At 42.8% G+C, this 24559-nt stretch overlaps 1 protein-coding gene across 3 annotated transcripts in view; it reads right to left on the bottom strand.

The window, feature by feature from the left end:
- LOC111974722 (activating molecule in BECN1-regulated autophagy protein 1A) overlaps positions 1 to 24559 on the bottom strand; it is a 294670-nt gene that overhangs the window by 195142 nt on the left and 74969 nt on the right. For 2 of the 3 annotated variants that reach the window (XM_024002685.2, XM_024002686.2), the window contains exons 16-19: positions 19580 to 19690; positions 19062 to 19258; positions 11061 to 11195; positions 2527 to 8958 (exon numbers count right to left, since the gene is read on the bottom strand). In XM_024002685.2, coding sequence (XP_023858453.1) covers positions 8324 to 8958; positions 11061 to 11195; positions 19062 to 19258; positions 19580 to 19690 — 1078 coding nt within the window. In that variant the 3' untranslated portion in view covers positions 2527 to 8323. Of the gene's footprint in view, positions 1 to 2526; positions 8959 to 11060; positions 11196 to 19061; positions 19259 to 19579; positions 19691 to 24559 lie in introns of those variants that run through there. The other variant, XR_011481056.1, reaches the window with a different exon arrangement.

Here is a 24559-nt window from a genome sequence, read left to right as displayed (position 1 = left end):
ATTGGCCTAATTCTTATTTGCAGGTTGCATGCGTTAACTTTTTGAGCTGTTGGTTTGGAATGCGATTATAAGCATGAACTCTTTAAAGATAAGACACACACATCGATTACTAAAGTAGTGCAAGTTCCTGGTGTTTTTACAGACACGCAAAGTGAAGAGTTCACCCGAACATCCCCAGGCCCCACTTATGGAGTGTTGGAGTATGGGCAATGGCTTTCTTTTTCCATACCACCTCTGAGGACACCCGTCATCCATCCTGCTACCCTCTCTCCTGAACGGTAGGTGCACTCCTAGAACTGCCTCTCACCAAATTGGATTAATTAAAAGCATTGCTTTGAAGTGACAGGGCCTCTAACACTGAAGTGCCAGACTCTTATTCACAGGAGACACGGCAGGGGGGCGGAGGGGCATGCAGAAATAATGGGATGGAGAGACCATGGGTGGGGTGATGAGAGGGAGGAAAGAGAGCATCTGTAGAACAGAGTGGGGGGAGGTGGGAAGGAAGAGGGCGAGGGKGGGAGAAGAAAAACTTGGCTGGAGAGAGCAACAGGGAAAGGAGGCAAACAAAAGAGAGGAAATAAAAGTGGGAGGCCTTTCTCTCTTTCTCTCCTAAAAACATCTGACTTTGTGGCAGTATTTCCCCAGAGCACCTGACATACAATTAAACACATCGACTCCCCCACTGAAGCCTCTCCTCGTCAAGAACATGAGCAGCCACTGCAGATGGACCGCAACTCAGAGTTGGACTCCTGGGAGAACATTTTGGGGCTGGAAGATGGCTACTGCAACAAGAGTGCTGTAACTTAAGCTCTAGCATCCAATTAGTTCCGCCACCTATCGGACTGAATATTKTGATGATTGTGCTGGGTCAGAGGCTAGTCTGTGTAGGTGCTRAAGAGGGAGTATCCATTCACAGAGGAGCATTCGGTTCTGTAGTTATGTAAGTTCTCTGTTCTGTGCCTACTCCACCTCAGCAACATTGACAGGGGCAAAGGGAGGGATTGTATGGGCAATCAGACTGGCCCTGTAGCCAACCACTTGCTCAGCTGTGCCAGGTCCTCAGTCACTCCCAGCAGCACTCTCCAGGGTAATTTATGAAGTTAAGTGCAATGCTTTCATCAATTTCCCAGTTCTAATTTCTATCCATTTACACCGTTATGTAATTATCTCCGTTAATATAGAGGCACGGCTTTGTTTGTTTGTTTTCCCTCTACCTCTTTGCACCGGTCTGAATCTTCATCTCTAGTATAAACACATACACCCTCAGTTGTTCAGGTGGACCAACACTAGATAAAGCTCAACCTCTTTAAACCCCCAGGGCYTCCATGTGTCAGATCATTGTGGGATCTTTTGGTCAGATCTGATACAGCAGAGCAGCAACAGCGAGGAATCCAATGATTCGGTTGATTATATATCTCCTGAGTAGTTATCAAGAAAATATGAATAATTCAGCAGATTAGAAATGGTTCCCTTTTTTAAACAAATAAGGATGCAGTTTCATGATAAAAAACGTAATTCTCAAGAAGCAAATGATTCTGGAAGACATGAAAACCCCCAAGCGGAAAACAATRCTAATATTTGTTCATTTTGATTGCTCTCGTTATTTTTGCTCAAGGCCTGGCTTTGCTGGCCAAAAGTAAGTATTTCTGTAGGAGGGGATGTGGGTTGTTTACCAGAACCATTTGCCATGAATAAACCCACAAAGATGTGATAAAAATAAAAGGAAGCAAAAATATCCGTAGAAAAATCATTATTTCCATCCAATGTTACCACTAGGTCCAAGCTCTCAAGAGCAGGAGGTCAGTCTTGAAGATCCTGTGCACAGTATTCTGTACTGTGAACATGACTGCCCCCAATGACATTGTATTGTTCAAATTACTGAATACAAAATGTTCCAGGATTATAAACAACTGGCAGGATATGTTGCTGTTATGCAATCAATTAATGCATTATTTATAAGACAAATTCTCTTAATTCTCATACTGTAAAATAGCAAGAGACTGACAAGGTTTCAAACGAGTCATAACAGCTCACCATGTAAAATAACCACTTCTTACCAGCACAGTGGATGGAAGAAAAATGTATATCGTCTTTCACCCTTGAGAATAAAAAAAGAAAAATGTATTGTTTTAGGTTTTACATTTTTATTTGTTTATGATCAACATATATTTTCTAGGATCTTTGGTGTTCCCGCAGCACTTAGTTGCACATCGACTACTGTAATATACTGCATTTGACCCTTTAAAGTAGATTGAAAACCCTTCAAATCACAATCTCCTACAACAAAAAAAACAGGTCCATTGAAGACACTTCCTTGTTAAGTTCACGTACACTCAGCAGATCACATACTGATAAATGTGAGAAAAAGACACGATGGTGAGTCAGTGACAACAGAACAAATACACTCGTGACCTTTAGGATTTTCCATAAAGTKATTGTTTAGGAAACTCATTTTATAAACACATTTCTGACTTACAAATGTATAAAAAAAATAAACAGATTTGATCCAAAATTCAATCATATCCAGAAGGTCACATACATTTTTATTCTGAAGCACAAACATGTGAATATCACCTGTARGAAAATATTGGAGTGTAATGTCTTTACAATGATTTTGTGATGATCTGTGAACAGTTGWGCAGTTTGATTATTGTTGTGTGGTCAGTGTAAAGCAGTATAACTAAATATGTTGAGTATGTAATGTGAATACATATTGCCCTTAAATTGCACAGAAAATAAAAACCCTGGAAGTCTCAAAACGTCCTTGGCTGTGGAAAGTGATCGGCAGAAAAACTGGAGAACTGTATGTGGATATTTCTACTGTATATACTGTAGTTACACTATTTAACTATGGTCTTGATTGAATCGACACACAAGCTGCTGATTGTTGTATGTTGGTGAACTGAGTAATAACGAGCACAGATAGAAGGTGAAAGCTGAAACAGATGAGCTCATCTACTAACACAATGCTGTATGAGCATCAAGGTGGCCAAATCCAACGCTGCCGTTTCGCTCGCTGTTTTTCTCCCACTTTAAAACCCAGCAGGACTGGAACCCACAGGGATCAGCGTTCAGCTCTACTGCTCCATTTCTCTCCATCTCACCCAACAGTCACCACGAAGCCTCTAAGCTCCTGCCTTCCGTTTAAAACCCATCCTTTCCATTATCCTCCTGACCAACAGGACACTATAAATGCAGTCATTCATATCCTCTTCAAATACAACAGAAAACAGTCAATTCCACAAGTTCAAAAACCAAAAACAACAATAACATGAAATGAGTGTGCTCAAAAAGAAATAATAGGGGGGGAAACAAAAGAAAAGTGTGTCAGCTGTCTGCTCCAGTTTCCAAAGGGGAGGGGGATCTTTTCAGGAGCAGAGAGTCTGACAGATCTGGGTTAGCCTGAACCATTCTGATGCCTGATGGGTCTCTTGGTTTGTCTGTGGCAAACACTGTATCCTATTCCACCCCTTCTACTCCTACCCAGATCACGCCGATATCCCAACCCAAGCACTGTAAATAAGCCTCCGGTCTTCTGCTCTTTCCAAGGGTCGACGGAAGTTGTCGTAAACTGATTATTTTTGTAGAAATTCAGAAGGGTATTTTGTCTCATGGCATACGCTAACATTAAACCTCATGAATGCTCAAACAACAAGCATATATTTGTCCAAATCTAATTTCACTCAGACTCTGACGCTATGAGGGGTAATCTAGTATTTACCATAACCTTACAGGAGTCATTACAAGCCATAATGGGACCCCTTAATTGAGGACAAATTAAAATGAAGATCGGCATTGTACAAGTGAATGGTCAGTCATACAGTATAGGAAAACACTGGGAAGATTAAACAATTTCACAATAGGATAAACAATGAACAACAAAATGTATTTATCTCTATGACAATGAAAAATTCTGAAGATMTTTGAAGTAAGATCAGCATATGAACCGACAAATGGTGCATTGATCTCCTYGAAGTAATCTGAACAACAGTGACGGACAGTTGCTGCGGCAAGGATCACATGACTATTGCAACTGGTGAGTTCATATGAAAAAATAGGATCAACCTTACGTTATTGCTTAAGTTGACATATCTTCTTCTAGAACCGTTATCTTTAAAACAGAAATAAACTCAACAGATACAATCACAATATACTTTTGAGAGAGCGATAAGCACTGCCAGTTGGCTGGACCAACAGCGGCTGAGAAACAAAAACCTCTTCGTAACGCAATACCTTTTCACACTGAAAGATCAAAAAAGTAACCCACTCACCATGGAGCTGCAGTAAGCTGTTCCAAATTCATTAATTCAACAGTTTATTTCACTGTCAAAACCCACCACCTTGTTAGGAAAAACAACAAATAAAACGTACATTGTTTTTTGATGCAGATTACTGCTGATTGGCAAACCAATTTGAAAAAGGACTAAGACCTGACAAAGCTGTTTGAAGGACAAAGTCCATTCAACCTAGAGAGCTTTGCCCCTGTGGTGACTCGGAATGCTATYCGAATCATCACCCCTGTGCGTCTCCAACTGCCTCTCTGTCACAACAACACAACCCTCAAGGCACCGGGGCGGCTAGTGGGAGGGAAACTGGCCATTTTAAAGAGAGCCTTCTGGATGTACAACACATTATATAGTATCTCCTTTTTTCAAATTCCAGTTAGCRTTAGATGACTGGGCTCAACATACCACAGTGGATCTAGAGAAGGAATCCTACTGTATAAAAAAGTCATGGGATGACAGTTTGACAGCGTAGAAGAGTTTCAAAATGCTTCACTTCAAATACTTGGCACAGCATTTGGGTGTTTTCAAGACAAGGTCGGGAAGTTATGAGGCTGCGGATCTAGGGCTCATGATSTAAATGCCGGTAGCACATGTGTACTGTACCCTGTTATTATTTAATCAACCTTTTAAATACATAAGTAATCATGATGAATGTTAGTTTTCTTTTATGGAACAGATGAACCATTGTTGCARACACATCCAACTGCATACTGTACACCTGATACAAACATTACACTGGGGAGGAAAGGGTAATGGAATTATCTGGCAACTCTCTGGTAGCAACATCTTGTAATGCTACTCGGTTTGGCTTAATATACGACAAATCTCGAATATCGGCAATATTTTCCGTCAACGATATGGTTGAGATATTGTGACGCACTAGACCAGTGGTTCCCAAACTTTTTATAGTCCCGTACCCCTTCAAACATTCAACCTCCAGCTGCGTACCCCCTCTAGCACCAGGGTCAGCGCATTCTCAAATGTTGTGTTTTGCCATCATTGTAAGCCTGCCACACACACACACTATACAATACATTTATTAAACATAAGAATGAGTGTGAGTTTGTGTCACAACACGGCTCGTGGGAAGTGACAAAGAGCTCTTATAGAACCAGGGCAAATAATAATAATCAATAATTTTGCTCTTTATTTAGCCATCTTACATATAAAACCTTATTTGTTCATCAAAAATTGTTAAGAACTCACCACAGGTTAATGAGAAGGGTGTGCTTGAAAGGCTGCACATAACTCTGCAATGCTGGATTGTATTGGAGAGTCTCAATCTTAAATAATTTTCCACACACAGTTTGTGCCTGTATTTAGTATTCATGCTAGTGAGGGCCGAGAATCCATTCTCACATAGGTACGTGGTTGCAAAGGGCACCAGTGTCTTAACAGCGCAATTTGCAAAGGCAAGAAACTCTTGAGTACAGCTCTATCCAGAAATCTGGCAGTGACTTCTGATTAAATAACATTTTCACAGAAGCACTTGTTGCAATTTCGATGAGGCTCTCTTGTTCAGATATCGGTAAGTGGACTGGAGGCAGGGCATGAAAGGGATAACGAATCCAGTTGTTTGTGTCGTCCGTTCCGGGAAAGTACCTGCGTAATTGCGCACCCAGCTCACTCAGGTGCTTCGCTATATCACATTTGACATTGTCCGTAAGCTTGAGTTCATTTGCACAAAAAATCATACAGTGATGGAAAGACTTGTGTATTGTCCTTGTTAATGCAGACAGAAAAGAGCTCAAACTTCTTAATCATAGCCTCCATTTTGTCCTGCACATTGAATATAGTTGCGGAGAGTCCCTGTAATCCTAGATTCAGATCATTCCTTTTGAGAAAAAACATCACCCAGATAGGCCAGTCGTGTGAGAATCTCGTCATCATGCAAACGTTCAGACAAGTGGAAATTATGGTCAGTAAAGAAAAATGTAAGCTCGTCTCTGAATTCAAAAAAACTTGTCAATACTTTGCCCCTTGATAACCAGCGCACTTCTGTATGTTGTAAAAGCGTGACATGGTCGCTGCCCATATCATTGCATAATGCAGAAAATACACYAGAGTTCAGGGGTCTTGCTTTAACAAAGTTAACCATTTTCACTAGTGTCCAAAACGTCTTTCAAACAGTCAGGCATTCCCTTGGCAGCAAGAGCCTACCGATGGATGCTGCAGTGTACCCAAGTGGCGTCGGGAGCAACTGCTTGCACACGCGTTACCATTCCACTATGTCTACCTGTCATGGCTTTTGCTACATCAGTACAGATACCAACACATCTTGACCACCAAAGTCCATTTGATGTCACAAAGCTGTCCAGTACTTTAAAAACATATCCTCTCATGTTGTCCTGGTTTCCAGTGGTTTGCAGAAGAGGATGTCTTCCTTAATTGARCCCCCATAAACGTAACGGACATATACCAGGAGCTGTGCCAGGCCCGCCACGTCTGTTGACTCATCCAGCTGTAASGCATATAATTCACTGGCTTGTATGCGAAGCAGTAATTGCTTCAAAACAATGCCATGTCACTGATGCGTTGTGAAACAGTGTTGTTTGATGAAGTCATTGTCTGTAGAGTTTTTTTTTGCCTTTTCCCCCAGCATTGTACCAGCCATATCCACGGCAGCAGGAAGAATTAAGTCCTCCACAATAGTATGGGGCTTGCCTGTCCTAGCCACTCGGTAGCTCACAATATAAGACGCTTCTAGACCCTTCTTATTAATGTACCTGTTGCTTTTATACATGTCTTACTACTTGAACGTCGTCTTTATTCTCGCTCAAAAAACTCCCGTGGCTTATTCTTCAAATGGTCATGTTTCGTTTCTAAATGTCTGCGCAAGAGTGAAGGTTTCCCGCGAGAGATTAATGGTTAACGTGATTGGATGTTAATAATTTGACTAGGCTACCTGTATTTGACATTGTGTTGTTATTTCGCTGTACACTAGATGGTTTAATTGTATTTTTGTGAATACGTGAAACGAGGCTACTCAGTGAAACGAGGCTACTCAAGTGAGGAAAAAAACTCACCCAAATGTATAGCTCTGTTMGAAAATATAAATGTACTGTTTGAAAATGTGAGAAAATGTTGAAATAAAGAAATTATTAGGCGTTCCCCCGACGGCATTGTGCGTACCCCCCAGGGTTACCACCAGTTTATCAGTTAGGCAGTATCAATGTGTTCAAAAMAAGTCTAAATGAGAAGGTGATTATGATATCATAAATAAGCAAAAAAATAAGTCTGGAATTATTTTGTCATTAACAGCGCACCGCGATAATATCGCTCATATTTGGAGTAGCATATTGTGGAATTGGTCTCCCTAAATTCAACTCTGTAATGTAATTCTGCTCTCCTATGTAGTACAAGAGATTCATAGTTATCTTGGGTCAACTACATCGTTGCAAACCACTAATCCACCATGACGACTAGAATGAAACGTTTTGTAACGACCAAGGGTGACATAGAACATCTCTCTCACACACAATAAATATAACTTATAGACAGAATCATCCAGTTTCACAATCAAATTGTACCAATGTGATTGGTTAATAAAATGTGCTTCTACTATACCAGCATCTTGCTAATCGTGAGCAAGGGGCAGAGTCTTAACACGTTTTGAAGAACGTTGCAATTTGATCATGGAATTTGGTCCCAGGTGGCATTCGAAAACCACCGATCTGAACCCCTGATTGTAAAAGAGTCATTCAGGTCCACCTCTTTCCAATGGAATGGTCAAACTGTAGCTTTGGATTCTTGCTCTCAATTAGGCAATGACAAAAGTCTGAAAGTGGTCAGGGCACGCAAAGGAACACCACATCCAAGAAAAAGACCGAGCCTAATCCTAGGTTGAAGATCTCATCCAGCCTACTATTGGATAGAAAACTGAACAGGCAATGGAGGAGTGGGATGAAGTTTTAAGTGCCTAATTTCATTGTCGGGATTCGAAAGCCTCCAGAAAAACCAGTAGTCAATGTAATAAGGCTAGACGGAGGAGAGTCTTCTAGGTAGAGATCAGATGGGTATGGAAAGCACATTACCATCTATCGACTGTAGGGGTCTCCATGGTAACTGGCGCTGAAGTTGTTGTCAAGAGGGGAGACAACAGGGGACAGGGTTGAAGAAGAGGAGGAGGAAGCAGAGGGCAAGTGTAGATCTAGATCATCGACAAGTCCCACACCCTCAAACGCATCGTCTGTGTCCATAGGGGCCCCATCGGCCCCCTCCTCCACCCCAATGGGCCCCTGAGGGCTGAGATGAGAAGAGACTGTGATGTACTGGGAGGGGAGAGGTGCTACTGTTCGGCTGTGAGCCCCAGAGGGCTCTAACAGGAAGCCTGAGCTCTCGCCCAGCTGCATGCTGTGGTGGGTCAGAATACGGGAGGTGGGCTCTGTGAACGACAGAGTGCCGCGGTGGGACGGAGAGACGGACGTCCAACCACCTCCACCAAGACCCTGACCCCTGCCCTGAGTGTCTCTGCCCCCATCCTGAGCCTCTGTCCCAGTCTGGGAGCCGCGGTGGATGCGGTGGCTAACGATGATGTTGTTACCGAAGCTACCCATGGAGGCCATGGTGGTGCTCTGCTCCCTCTGGACCACGGCCGTCATACCACCCTCGGCGATCAGCCTGCGGAGCCGAGACACGGCGTCCTCCCCACTGCCCTGATCTTGAGATTCCCCTGGGGAGAGGAGGAAAAGACACGGAGAGCTTTGTAAAACATACAGTAGAAACAGTTTCAATAGGTTGTAGTTGGTCACTTGGTTCCATTCATTTCCTCAATGTTMGATTTACTTCGCAATGTTCTACTTGCTCAACATGTTGTTTGCGCCTAATTACAATACACACATGAAAAACGAAAACAATTTCTACTTCTACACAGATGCATGTCCTCTGCATGGCGGTTGAGAAACTCCCTCCATAAATGTAACCAGACAGTATAAACTATTTGAGGGAAGGTGGAAGTGGCAAGCATGACGTGATCGAAGTGGGCCTCTTCTCTGCGATTTGGCATGGCACGGTGATATCTGCGTTAGCCGTAGCGCTAGCCCTAATGAAGCCAACATTACCTGACAGGGGAAGAATATAGTTACTTACAAGGCTGGCTAAATGTCTTAGTGTCCAACTAGACTGGATTAAGCCACTCCTAAAACAGCATGACCAGTCTGCTCTAGCATCCAGCCCCTACTATAATAACGCATACTGTAATCATATTACTCAGGCAGCTGCTGTTGGTATAGAGTTCAACTTATCCCAATCACCTATTGATAGGAAATCAAATATTATTTTACGAGCCTAAAAAAACATATTAAGCAACATCTCGGAGGAAGTGCAGCCAAATAAATCTTTGAAACTAGACAGCTGTGTACTGTGACATCAGTGAAGTATGAACATGGTGCAACATCTACCTGTCAAGTACACATGGTTATTTGTCGTTGCCACAACATGATTGGCTGTTTATACCCKTAAATACATTTTTTATATTCCTCTACAGGCAAAATAAAATGTATATGAAGATCACTGAGGGAACGTCAGCGGCCTAAATGTTTTGCAATCGCACTTAATGTGATGCGGAGAATGAAAATGAGAGTCAGTAGGCGGCCTCTAGCGATGCATGGAGAAGCCAGACTGACAGATCAGAGTACTGTGTGTTATCTGTCAGTCARGAACTCTCCTGGGACTCCGCAAAGAAATTCATAATGTAATTTGTGTCAAAAACAAAGCCACAGTCAGAAGCACACAGAGGGAAAAAAAACAAGGGCAGTACTGTAAGGTGGAAACACTGCAACTTAAGCATCCAAAACTTCAGGCATTCAGGATATGAACATGGTACTTAAAAAAAAAAAAACATTATTGTACTTATGGCTGTCCCTTCTACTGAAAACAGGAGGTATCTGCATTGCTGTTTTTGTCAGGCACTTAAATGGTTGGAGAATGAAATGTGTCAATTTGGAAGAGTAAACATGTTGTATGTTGTTGTTCTTCATTTGAATTGGGCTCCAAGCAACCATAAAAGTTTATGAACAACGGTAGTATACCGTTAATCAGCAGAATACCACTGGGTGTGCCAGCAGGACAGTGGCCCTGGCAGTTCCATTATTCTTATGGATGAGGCTACTACTGTACATTGGTAAAACATTCAAAAGAGCTACTGTTTACTATGTACAATATCATAATCACCACCTTTATTTTTCACACCATGTTTGCTGGCAACAGTCACATCCACAGTTTATGGCTACTGTATTCAATACACAAATGACGATAATTTGTGGTCTATAGATCATATGTGCGTGCGCGGGTCGACAACCAGGCTGTAATAACCCCAGCCATTATAATGCTCTGCTGCCCCTACAACGGAGAGGCCATTAATAGGATTAATGAAGGGGGGAATATGAGGAAGGAGGCCTCCCCCCCCCCCCCATTTCCTCTAACCCAGAGATAAGGAGACAGTGAGTACTGGTAATCTCCTCAGACAAGGACCAAACTCATTTATCACAGCCAACCACTCCCGTGGACTGACTTGTCTTGCTAATGATGGTGGTGGTGGAATGGTGTTGAGATCATAGATATAGAACTGAGATGACCTCATGATGTGAGTTTTCTTTGGCTCACCTGGAGCTACATTATGTCTCCTATTTGTCAGCTATTTTTCTCTCAGGCAAAGATTGTCTTGACTTAACACTATTTTGTGGCATATAAAATGATCCCACAAATGCCAGTCAAATTGAGATGTCTATTTACACTGAGAATCAGGTGTGGAGGAGGAGAGCTGGATGAGGTTACCTGGGTTAGCCAAGGTGGTGCTGGCCTCTGTGAAGGCCTCGGCTGACTCGCCATCCTCCTGCAGTGTGTGCGGAGGCGTCTCAGGCACCATTTCTGTGCTGCTGCCTGGATGAAGGTCCCTTATGTGTCCAACGACTTGGGGAGGGAGAAAATAAAACACAGCACATGTTGAGACCTTGTTCACTGGGAGAGAAGATGCAATTATGCAATTTTATACACTTTAGAAAACATGCGTGACTTAGTGACACCAACAGAATCGRATGTTCATCATGTAAGAGAAAAACCACARCCAGTCAGATTACAACTGTTTACCCAGGTAAACATTCAAACTCATTAAAATCCTCCAAAAAACAAGCTCGTTGTGAATTAAGGGAATTCTTCAAGGTGATCTGTACCAAAAAAACATACCTCAAAGAGATACTGTAGATCGGTACTGAGTGTAGTACTCTGTACAATGATATATTTGTAGAAATATAGATTTACTCTGAGTAAATAGAATTTAGGAGAAACCTGTGCTATGTTGAACCATATCCCTCAAACACGCTTCCTAAAGAAATGTTTAGTCTCAGTGAGGGGGAGAGGAATCGGATTAGTGCAGTATTTTGTTGCTCGATCTGCGAGGTGGAGAGATGAAAGCCTGCATTGGGTGGCTGCCGTCTCCCGGTGAGGAGAGTGGGTGAGGAGTGTGTGTAAAAAAAAGAAAAGAATTAAGCTAAAAATGTCCCTCGTATGTAAAATTGGACTAGTAAAATGTTCTCACACCTCCAAAATCATGGATATCTGATTGTGACATCAAAAGGTGAATATTGGCATGACTATTGTCACCTCTAGATCCAATCAAACCAGAGACTGACAAGGCTAGGGGATTATACTGAAACTCGTATGGCATCAGGGAATTGGATATAAGACCTGTCAGTGGGTGGCATTCTATCTGACTGTTTGACACCACAAGGCCAGAGGCTGCGTGAGTAGCACTCTCTGTGTCAGTCACCTGTCCACCTGCAAACTGAACTGCAGAACCTTTTTAGAGTGGAGGTTTTCCCACAGTAGCTTGACAGACACAAATCCATTTAAGGTTTTTGCCTTAMAAGTGATGTTTTCAGTGATGGATTCCACCCATATATCTTAATGACGCTTCCTCTTAATAAGTAGATGACAGACAAGCCTTGGTTGGTTAACCACAAAGAAATAAACAATGTACATGACAAAAACTGTACAGGGAAGTTTCAGATCTAAGATGATTCCCATTCAAACCATAAAAATGTCAAATCCCTCACCCCACACATGTATAACCTGTGTTTTCAATAAACAAAGTTTCCAGTCATTAAACTGGAGGGGTTTCTTGAGGACCCTGATAGTAAATGCTAAGTCCTGGGCGTCCTCTATTGCTACTGTTGATTAGTCAAATATCTAGTCTATTCTCCATATCCCCATCGAACAGCGGGAGGCTCCATTTAAATCATCTTTACGTGGAGTAAGAGAGCGTCTCCTTTATTGCTCTGCCCTGTGTCATCTCCCAAGCGTTGCGCATAAATACCGAAGGTGTTGAGGGAAAGTTGCCTCCATAGGTACATCAGAGGACAAGCGCCGAGCATTTCCTATAGTGTCTCTGGCTCTCCTATCGCTCTCCGTGGGATCAATTATAATTTGGCCTAATAATGCAACTCAGGTGCTTTAGCTTTATCACCGTCCTGCCAAATTGAGGGCGGCTGATTTACGTGACCCCAGCGGGAAATTAGGGCTCTCCGAGGTGTGTCGCTGCCTTAATGAAAGCATGTGGGAAGTGTCACCTTGTATTTAACACTCTCCTCTACACAAAARGCAGGGTGTCTGGCTGGCTGGAGGGGACTCAACTCAAACAGAAGATTGGCTAAAGTCACTTTGCCAGGTGGGGGGGTGTAACAGAGGTGCTGGTTGGATTCTTTTTTGGGGGATCCTTCAATACAGCGGGCTTTCGGGAATACGATAAATCAGAATTACTTAACTAAAATGACACATTAGGCCTTACACAAAAGTAAAAGTAATACACTAGGCAAGAGTCATGCCGAGTGTTCTTTGAGCCAGGTGTTATTTGAAGCACAAAGGCTCGAGTGCCAAGGCATAAATACTGTAGGTGTGCAGTGACTCTATAATCATAAAATGCGATCATCTTCTCACAACAGTGCCGCTAATCCATTTCAAATGAACACGTCGAGCAATGTTTGAATACAACTTGCTGAACACGAGTTGAGCCTGAGGAGTGTGCCGTTATGAATTCAATGCGATGTGCGGAGGCGCGTTCCCAATGCCTGCTCGCTCTCCCAACGGCAACACTCCATCAGCCATGCGCTGGAGAMGGCAGCTGAAGAGTCACTTAAGGCATCACAGCCATGGAGATGCTGATTAGTCAAACCAGCCAGCCCACAGTATGTGGATGGATGATTCAGATCCGAATGATACGTAAAAATAACTTCCCTTTGCACCAGGCTCATTGTATAACAGCGCAAACAGGCAAATGCAATTGCAAAGTTGTCCATTTGTTGGGACTATTTATGATGTAATGATTTTGACATACAGTTAATTTCCACCCACAGCAAATATTATTATGATGAATAAATTCAGGTTTTAAATCATTAAAAGCCTTTTCTATGTGATGAGTAATATTAGGCATCCTGATAGTGGTGTTTCGTACCTCCATCATTTTAGYGGAAAATTGGCAAATACACAACTTGCATACAATACGTCCATCTACCATTCTGAAAACTGCTTGGATAATAAACTCAGCAATAAAAMAAATGCCCCTTTTTCAGTACCCTGTCTTTAAAAGATAATTCATAAAAATCCAAATAAACCCTTTACAATGAAGATCTGTGAAGTTAACAACTGTTTCCCATGCTTGTTCAATGAACCATAAACAATTAATYAACACGCACCTGTGGAACGGTTGTTAAGACACTAACAGCTTACAGACGGTAGGCAATTAAGGTCACAGTTATGAAAACTTAGGACACTAAAGAGGCATTTCTACTGACTCAGAAAAACACCAAACGAATGATGCCCAGGGTCGCTGATCATCTGCGTGAAAGTGCCTTAAGCATGCTGCAAGGAGGCATGAGGACTGCAGATGTGGCCGGGGCAATAAATTGCAATGTCCGTACTGTGAGACGCCTAAGACAGTGCTACAGGGAGACAGGACGGACAGCTGATCGTCCTCATAGTGGCAGACCACGTGTAACAACACCTGCACAGGATCAGTACAGCCGAACATCACWCCTGCCGGACAGGTACAGGATGGCAACAACAACTGACCGAGTTACACCAGGAACGAACAGTCCCTCCATCAGTGCTCAGACTCTCAGCCTATTGCGGACAGAGGCTGGACTTAGGGCTTGTAGGTCTGTTGTAAGGCAGGTCCTCACCAGACATCATCACCAACAACATCGCCTATGGGCACAAACCCAACGTCGCTGGACCAGACAGGACTGGCAAAAAGTACTCTTTACTGACGAGTTGCGGTTCTGTCTCACCAGGGGTGAGCGTTACACCCAGGCCTATACTCTGGAGCGGGATCGATTTGGAGGTGGAGGGTCCGCCATGGTCTGGGGCGGTGTGTCACAGCATCATCGGACTGAGCTTGTCATTGCAGGCAATCTCTGTGCGTTAGAGGGAAGACATCCTCCTCCCTCATGTGGTACCCTTCCTGCAGGCTCATCCTGACATGACAATGCCACCAGCCATACTGCTCGTTCTGTGCGTGATTTCCTGCAAGACAGGAATGTCAGTATTCTGGCATGGCCAGCGAAGAGCCCGGATCTCAATCKCATTGAGCACGTCTGGGACCTGTTGGATTGGAGGGTGAGGGCTAGGGCCATTCCCCTCAGAAATGTCTAGGAACTTGCAGGTGCCTTGGTGGAAGAGTGGGGTAACATCTCACAGCAAGAACTGGCAAATCTGGTGCAGTCCATGAGGAGATGCACTACTGTACTTAATGCAGCTGGTGGCCACACCAGATACTGACTATTACATTATTATTTTGACCCCCCCCTTTGTTCAGGGACACATTATGCCATTTATGTTAGTCACATGTCTGTGGAACTTACTTCAGTTTATGTCTCAGTTGTTGAATCTTATGTTCATTCAAATATTAACACATGTTAAATTTGCTGAAAATAAAACAGTTGACAGTGAGAGGACGTTTCTTTTTTTGCTGAGTTTATATATCAGATAATATGAGATATTATGAACCTAACTTCAGGTTTGAGGAAGGGAGTAGATATCATGTAAGATTCTCTTAGTGTTTCACCTCCTTCAGTGTTTCTTATATATTTGGGCTTCCGAGTGGCGCAGCGGTCTAAGGCACTGCAACCCAGTGCAGTCCCTGGTTCGAATCCAGGCTGTATCARATCCGGCCGTGATTGGGAGTCCCATAGGGCGGCACACAATTGGTCCAGCGTCGTCRGGGTTTGGCTGGGGTAGGCTGTCATTGTAAATAAGAATMTGTTCTTAACTGACTTGCCTAGTTCAATAAAAGGTTAAATAAAGGTAAAAAAATGGATTAAAAAAAAATATATATAAGAGTCAAGTCTTTTTTATGGGAAGGACAACACTCCACTTCAAGAAATAGGCACATTTTCACTGGAGAGTAGTGGAGTCTGAGCAGTCAACTTTTGAAGGGTGGCGGGTTGGAGTCAAAGCAATCAACCTTTATTACCATCTAACTCTTGGACACCTGTCATAGAATCCTCTCATAGCTCAACCTGTATGACGAGGACCATGGCAGCACACACACACACACACACACACGGTCAGAACTGGTTTCAAGTGAGGTACAGTTAGTACACTCCTACATACAGTACAGTGGATCTCTATCCCCTTGCTATGCTATATAATCATTATACCAGTCATTGGTTCATTAACAACAACAATAGGGGAGTAGAAACAGAGATAAATGTTAAGTGCCGGATATGATTGGATGAAAGGTGAAAGGGCCTTGAGAGCTCGTTTTCGATTTCTCGCCAGGTGTTTATTGTTTCAATCATTCATTTGTAATTAGTATAATGGAGTTGTGCTAATGCTCTCGCAACATAATGTATTGTGTACAACATTCCAGCTGAGACAAAATGGACTCTGGTGCTCTGTTTGTGGATATTGACTTCTATAAAATTGAGTCTAAACCCCTTTAGATAGAACCGTACAAAGCCCAGAGACACAAAAGTGCACTATGCAGGTCTCATTTTCTCTGATAGCACTCACGTTCCCAGATGTGCCACTAGYAAACATGAAGATAAAGTAATGAAAATTATATTTCAGTGCCCCAAGAGAGACGGGTTTTGGATGAGACCCAATATCACAACATCTATTTCTGTGATCTGTTACTAAGACAGTTAATGCAGAGATAYGGGGTAATTGGRATTGCTATATTACCACTGGGACAACAGACAAGTAATGATCCACTTCACCTGACTTAGGAACCAAGGGCAATTAAGAGGTTTGTGTCTTAAAAGGGCAATTTCACTTATTTTTCCCCCTTTTTTTTCTTTTCTACCTCACATTGATTATCTCCAGCACCACCCCAACATGTGTGAAAATGCCGCCTTTCTGTTTTGTAGTAAAGAGAGGAAGTATACATGTTTCCAATGACATCATTGATGTGCATCATGTGAATTTAACCAATTATGAGAAGGCATTGCCTACTAATTGGTTGATGATGTCATTGGAAACACACCATCTTCCTCTATCTTTTTTTACCCCAAAATATAGAAACGCCATTTTCACATACAGTATGTTGATGTTGGGGTGGTGCTGGAGATTATGAATATGAAGTTGAAAAATTGTGAAATGTACCTCTAACTAAACAAGTATTTGCTTCCTGTTGCCAGGTACTGTATAAGCCTTTAGTGCATGCCTTTGAGGTCTTTTTTTCTGCTCTGTATGGAATGAGGTCAAGGAGGTTGTTCAGACTGATTGCAATTAGGTTAAGTCTTAAATGCCAAATGAAAAGGATTCCATAAAAAGTTAATTAAATTATGACGCTACTAATTTGCCAGGTTGTATTTCCTGACGGCAACAAGGAACAAATTCCCCATTAATGAAAAAAAACAGCCATTGTAGAAATACTGTTGTGTTGTGCAGTAAAATGGAACCCGATTTCCACAGTTCACTCGTTCAATTAATGAAAGTATCATCCTGAAAATTTGTAAATTACTCATTTGTGAAAGTCCTTACAATATGCCTGAGGGGAGCCTTGGGCTCTCTGCATATTGTGTTAAGAATATTAAATAGTTCTGGGATTKATTTGATGGCGATTTAACCAGACTTACCCGTTAAGACATTACATAGTTGAACAGCTCAGTATTATGAAAACGATGTACAGTGCCTTCGGGAAAGTATTCAGACACCTTGACTTTTCCCACATTTTATTAGGTTACAGCCTTATTCTAAACATTTTCCTCAATCCACCCACCCACAACACCCCATAATGACAAAGCAAAAATAGTTTTCGATTTTTTTGCTAATTCATTTAAAATACTAAACTGAAATATCACATTTACATAAGTATTCAGACCCATTATTCAGTACTTTGTTAAAGCACCTTTGGCAGCGATTACAGCCTCGAATTCTTGGTTATGACGCTACAAGTTTGGCAGACCTGTATTTGGGGAGTTTCTCCCATTCTTCTCTGCAGATCCTCTCAAGCTCTGTCAGGTTGGATGGGGAGCGTCGCTGCACAGCTATTTCCAGAGATGTCCGATGGGGATCAAGTCCGGGCTCTGGCTGGGKCACTCAAGGACATTCAGAGACTTGTCACGAAGCCACTCCTGCGTTGTCTTGGCTGTGTGCTTAGGGTCGTAGACCTGTAGGAAGGTGAACCTTCACTCGAGTCTGAGGTCCTGTGCACTCTGGAGCAAGTTTTCATCAAGGATCTCTGTACTTTGCTCCGTTCATCTTTGCCTCAAATCTGACTAGTCTCCCAGCRGCTGAAACACACCCCCACAGCATGACGCTTGCCACCACCATACTTCACAGTAGGGARGGTGCCAGGTTTCCTCCAGACGTGATGCTTGGCATTCAGGCCAAAGAGTTCAAACTTGGTTTCATCAGACCAGAGAATCTTATTTCTCATGGTCTGAGAGTCTTTAGATGCCTTTTGTCAAACTCCAAGCGGGCTGTCATATGCCTTTTACTGAGGAGTGGCTTCCGTCTGGCCACTCTACCATAAAGGCCTGATTGGTGGAGTGCTGCAGAGATGGCTGTCCTTCTGGAAGGTTCTCCCATCTCCACAGAAAAACTCTAGAGCTCTGTCTGAGTGACCATCGGGTTCTTGGACACCTCCCTGACCAAGGCCCTACTCCCCCAATTGCTCAGTTTGGCCGGGTGACCAGCTCTRGGGAAGAGTCTTGGTGGTTCCAAACTTCTTCAATTTAAGAATGATGGAGGCCACTGTGTTTTTTGGGGACCTTCAATGCTGCATAKATTTTTTTGGTACCCTTCCCCAGATCTATGCCTCGATACAATCCTGTCTCGGAGCTCTACGGACAATTCCTTCAACCTCATGGTTTGGTTTTTGCTCTGACATGCACTGCCAACCATGGGACCTTATATAGACAGGTGTGTACCATTCTAAATCATGTACAATCAATTGAATTTACCACAGGTGGACTCCAAGTTGTAGAAACATCTCAAGGATGATCAATGGAAKAAGGGTGCACCTGAGCTCAATTTCCCGATCATAGCAAAGGGTCTGAATACTTATGTAAATAAAGTGTTTCTGTTTTTTCTATTTGTATAAATTAGCAAAACATTTGAAAAGCCTGTTTTGACTTCGTCATTATGGGGTATTGTGTGTAGATTGCTGAGGATTTTTATTTATTTAATCCATTTTAGAGTAAGTCTAAAGTAACAAAATGTGTATAAAGTCAAAGGGTCTGAATACTTTCCAAAGGCATTGTAGATCTAGTAGATAGGGTAAATACTGGAGGGATTGGGGGAGAGAGCGATAGGTATAGATATAGGTAGATGTACTGTCTGTTGCTTGGGAGGCCCGGGAGGTGCTGGGAACCTGTGGCTCTCGGTCAGTCTGTGTTTCGGCATTCTGAAGCTGTAGGACGGGTGTCTGTGTGCCTTGTGAGGTCACAACGGGGGTAGGGTGACGGGGCTGGAGACCGATGGCGTTCATAAGTCCCATGTCCCTTTCAGACCTCAAGGGGGCCCTGCTGCTCCTGCAAAACACAGCCACATGGTAAATGTTGATAAAGGCCATATGGATGTAAGTGTGTGTGTATGAGACTAGCGTTGGCATTGCATTTAGTTGAAAATAAACATATTGTTGTGAGCAAAAGGGGAGAGTCCAATGTCAACACACAGAACTAGCGTGTAAACACAGTTCAGAGAATGCCTGCTAGACAGAAGACTTTCATATCTCCATTGAAGAAAAAAATAAAAACTCTACTTGCACACACCCCCTTCTCTGAAAGCCACATATATCTAACTAGTGTTCTCACACACACCATCCTCAAAGYCCTGCCCCAGCCAATTCTCACCCTGGTCGCTCTCCATCGCGGCTCCCACCGGTACCACTGCCTCGATTGTTGTTGACAGCAAATATGGGCTCACTGTGCTCAGCGGGGCCGTCTCCGTCTGACTGGGCATCTCTAGAGGGGAGAGATGAAGTAGAGAGAGAGAGAGAGGGAGAGAAAGAAACAAAGAGAAGAAAAGAGAGAGGGACATTGTACAATGAGTCATTACTGTCATGTTGTTGCTCATGTTTCATCATTTGGTCATATTTGTATGTTAAATCAGAGAACWAAAAATGTTAAGTTACAATGTTCCACTCATCATGTCAGACCTATACAGCAGGATATGCTAAAGCTTTCAATAAGTTACAGTWTTTCAAATCAATCAAAAAAGGATGTATAGTACAAGCAGATCCCTCACAATGGTCCCCAGCACTAAGATGACAAATCTGTAGTACTGCTTCATTGCGTCATAGCTCAAAAAATGATACAATGTTGACTGAGGGAGGTTGTCAGTCCTGGATGCATCCACAATTATGATTTAATCTCATAAAAAATCAATTCAGGGCAGGCACTCCGGCTATCTTCGGGTAGAGTATAAATACAATAATTGCAGTGGAACAGTTGAGATCGTTTTCATAATACTGCTCTGGTCTGTGAATCTTACCAATAAGCGTATGTTCAATTGGTGTTGAACCATAAAATAACCTGAAGACCTTCAATTCATCTCGAAAACATTCCTGTCCAGCAGGATTGGATTAAATCTTATGAAGCAGAGACAGAACGGCACTGGAGTTCCATGGTTGCCATGGCACCTAGAGGTAGCCTTGGTATTTTAATCCTGCAAAATGATCCATCATTATTTGTTAAGTGTTTAAGTGCATTGTTTTTAACAGATCCAAGATCAAATCAAATTTTATTTGTCACATGCGCCGAATACAACAGGTGTAGGCCTTAGTGACATGCTCACTTACGAGCGCCTAACCAACAATGCAGTTTAAAAAAAATATGGATAAGAATAAGAGATAAAAGTAACAAGTAATTAAAGAGAAGCGTTTCCTTTTTTTGATAGCTTATCAAGTATAGAACATAAGAATCTCGTTTTTTTTTATCATCAACGTTAAATTAGTTAACATATTTGGCTAGAACTTGCAAATTGTTTGGATTCAAATACCAGCCTAACTAGATCTMTCTAGATCCTCATCTCCTSGACCAAAGGCTGGATGAAAAAATTCTGAAAATGGCAGCAACCTTCATTTACTTTACAGAAGAAATCCTCAGAAGAACAGCCTCTTTCAATACGGGCTCCTACGGACAACATGGTGAGGACGACGAGGCGGTAGGAGACTAATTAACAAACTAAAGTCAATTGTATGCACTCACAATGAGAGTACAGGAGTTAGGTGATAAAGGGCCTGGCCATTTCTGCAGTCTGACCCTCAGGCAAATTACGTCACCCATTCCAAGTCAATACATACAGAGAGTGGACCAACCAAAATGCAATGAAAGTGTCTCCACCAATGCCTTCAGACGTCGTGCACTCTACAATCTTCAATCCTTAACAAGTCGCCTCTTTTGTATGACTTTATCTCAGACAATGATGTTGACATGATCTGCATCACTGAAAAATGTCACAAAGTGGGGGACTTTTACAATGTAAATGCTTCAGTGCCGCCTGGATATAAATACATTGAAAAAGGCACACAGCCACGGCTGTGGTGGAGACCTTACTGTTTTATAAAGAGTGCTTTATTTTAGTGCCTTGCTTTTAAAATGTAAACAACCAACTCCTCTCACTTGTTATCCTGGGTTACAGCCCCCAATCCCCTCCAGACAAGCAGTATRTTAATTCCTGAGTTTTGTGAACTAATAACCTCTGTATGCTCCARCCTCTCCAACACAGTCATTTCGGGTGACTTTAAAATCCATGTTGACTCACCCAAGTGCTCTATGGCTGTTGACTTCCTCAACTTGCAGGACTGTCTAAACCATGTGCAACATGTAAATGTTCCCCACCCACCACCGTCAACACACAATACATTATCACTGGAGATGCCCCTGCCTCTGACTTGGATGTCCTCGAACTTGGTATATCTGACCACAAGCCTGTGACACGGTCTGAATGCTCCCACTCCGCTCCACTGCCCAAATGGGGGCCATTCAATTCTGCAATTTAAGGAAACTTAACACATCCCTCTTCCTGGAACACATCCAGCCRACTTTTGAGTCTGATGCAAGTGAGCGACCCTCGACGACGTGGTCAACCTGTACAACAGCACTCTGAGTAATACCCTGAACATCATTGCTCCCGTAACTTCCCAACACTCTTCACCCTGGTTCACTGATGAACTGCGCAGAACGAAGACTCATGACCTTAAGCTTGAGAGGCGTTGGGAGGAAGGACGACTTCACTACCCATCTACWGGCCTACAAAGACCACCAAAGCAAGCTATTCTGCTGCCCTAAAAGCAGCACGATCAGCCTTCTACGCCACCATGATTGACAACGAGGCTAACCTCAGAATCCTGTTCTCAACCATCAACCACCTTAAAACGCATGCCCTCCTGCAGCCTTATCTGAACAGTGCAATCAGAACATTTAATATGGGCCTTAACACGTTTCTACAGACTGTCTTTCTTATAGTCCTAKCCTGGAAAGTCCTTTTAGCACCTAGCCTACTACTGCTATTTKCTGCCTTGATTCTAAATGTATGATATTTTTATTGTATTTAAAAAAAAATCTTTGCCTATGTAGATCTGTGATAACACAGTAATGAAAAGCACTACATGTGTTATTACTACTATAAACTCGATTGAAAGACATTCTCCGATTCTTTTGTATAATTGTTATCCATTAGTTCTGAAAGTAGCGCTCACGAGCCAAAAGTGGTCGCYAAAATGGCGGACATTGCACTCTCTTGCTTTGCTGTGAGGGAATCTTGCTAGCTGACACTCAAATAGCGAGGGGCTGAAGCGCATTGGCTAGAACTCGAATTGCTAAGGGGCTGGCCCACGTAGGGGAAAATGTAGGGAAAAGGGCACAGCAGTTTCCAGAAAAACAGTCGCTTTCAAAATAAAAATTGGGATTGTGTGGCTAATTTAGGTAAAACAATAGTTCTGCTCATAGGTTATGCATGTATGAACTACACATTGACACATTCAGCCCTAAACGGGAGGTTTAAAAAAATAGCGAGGGGCTGAAGCGCATTGGCTAGAACTCGAATTGCTAAGGGGCTGGCCCACGTAGGGGAAAATGTAGGGAAAAGGGCACAGCAGTTTCCAGAAAAACAGTCGCTTTCAAAATAAAAATTGGGATTGTGTGGCTAATTTAGGTAAAACAATAGTTCTGCTCATAGGTTATGCATGTATGAACTACACATTGACACATTCAGCCCTAAACGGGAGGTTTAAAAAAACACTTAGTCGTCAGCCAAAGTTGCAGAGCATGTCTTTAAGTCACACCCAAATAGTAATGTGGCCTGAGTGTTGGGAGAATGCAAGCCGCTCCGTAAACCAAGGTTACATTGAATAGCTAGAGATAGTCAAGCAGTTGGTTTCTGTGAAGACCGCACCATTCAAATGTGTCCATCAGCTACATCTTAGAAGGAAACGAGCAAAATAAGTTTCTATGTTCCATTAATCCCCGGCATCAGTGGACAGGCAGCAGAGTCAGCGAATCAGCAGCCTGTGAGAGACACTGATAAATCATGTACACTTAACGACCCTTCCGCTACAACCGTTTATCAAAATAAGTGCGATACAGGGAAATGAGATGCTTGATAAGAAACTGAGCCATGGCACTCTTTTTGGGGTAGTTACCATGGATTTAGGAAAACTGCTGGCAGGCATTAAACTGGGAAGATATTCATTTCAATAGCACAAAAGTGGATATCTTATAAGGACTGTTCTCACGCCGGTGGGTAGATAAACAGTATGTGTATATTTCCAAAGACCATATTCTGGTGTGTAAGCCAGTGCAGTTAATGGACTCGTGTGCTGAAAAGAAAAATGGATGAGAGAGAAGGAGAAAGAGGGGATATTTTTTTCACTCACTCCCTCAGGCAAAAATAATATAATCTGAGAGACAAATTGAATGCATGACACTTAAATCGCTGGAACGGCGGCCCCTGACATGCTACTGCTTTCAAATCCTGTCAGATTGTCTGCTTTACCTTGGCTCTTTACAGTAAGCACACCAGGCAGAAGAAGAGACCTGCTCAAATCCCCAAAGGAGGAAGACAATCCATGTCGTCTCTCATTTGCATGAATCCGACACTGATGCTTCTTCAGCGTGGCTGATGGCAGGGAGTAAGGGTTGCTGGCATCAATACTTCAGGTGCCACCTACTGCTGATGTTCCCTTGAGCAAGGAACTTATACCCCCTAAACTGCTCACCGGGCACTGCGGCTGCCCTCTGCTCCAGCCTCTCCAACCTAAAGTGTGTTTGTGTGTACGTGTAAATCCAGGGGCGGGTGTTAAAATTGAGCTCTGCAAATATCACCAGGATGATTAAACAGACACATGCATAAGTTATGCATCTCTTATTTTGACTCAAACCTGTGTCTGAGCCAGAAATTGGATATGGGCACTGCTTGCTTATTCATCACAGTCTTGGATAATATGTAGCAGATGAYGTTCATTAGCAAGTACAGTACCACATCCAGCTGTAGTGAGTGCAGATTTGCTAGAAACTCCTTAAAGCACTTAGAARAACACTAAGAACTGGAATAGAGACAGTTTGGACAGAGATGTTTGGGACTAGAATGCGCCAGAGCTGAAGCATCAACTGTTTTGCCAAAGGTCTTAAAATGCCTCCATAAAAGGGATAATGAGAGCTCTTCCAAAAGGGCTCCTTTACCCAGCAGTCTCTGGGTGACTGGCCTGTTCTCCTCCAGCTGTTCCAAACTCCGGCGGGCACAGAACCACTCCACCTCATTACAGTTAGAGGCTTTTATGGGATATCAATGTGTGTGTGATGATGATGATGATGATACACATACAGTACTAT

This window comes from Salvelinus sp. IW2-2015, linkage group LG15 (assembly GCF_002910315.2).
Source record: "Salvelinus sp. IW2-2015 linkage group LG15, ASM291031v2, whole genome shotgun sequence".
Taxonomy (NCBI): Eukaryota; Metazoa; Chordata; class Actinopteri; order Salmoniformes; family Salmonidae; genus Salvelinus; species Salvelinus sp. IW2-2015.
This window is presented reverse-complemented; position numbering and strand designations above follow the sequence as displayed.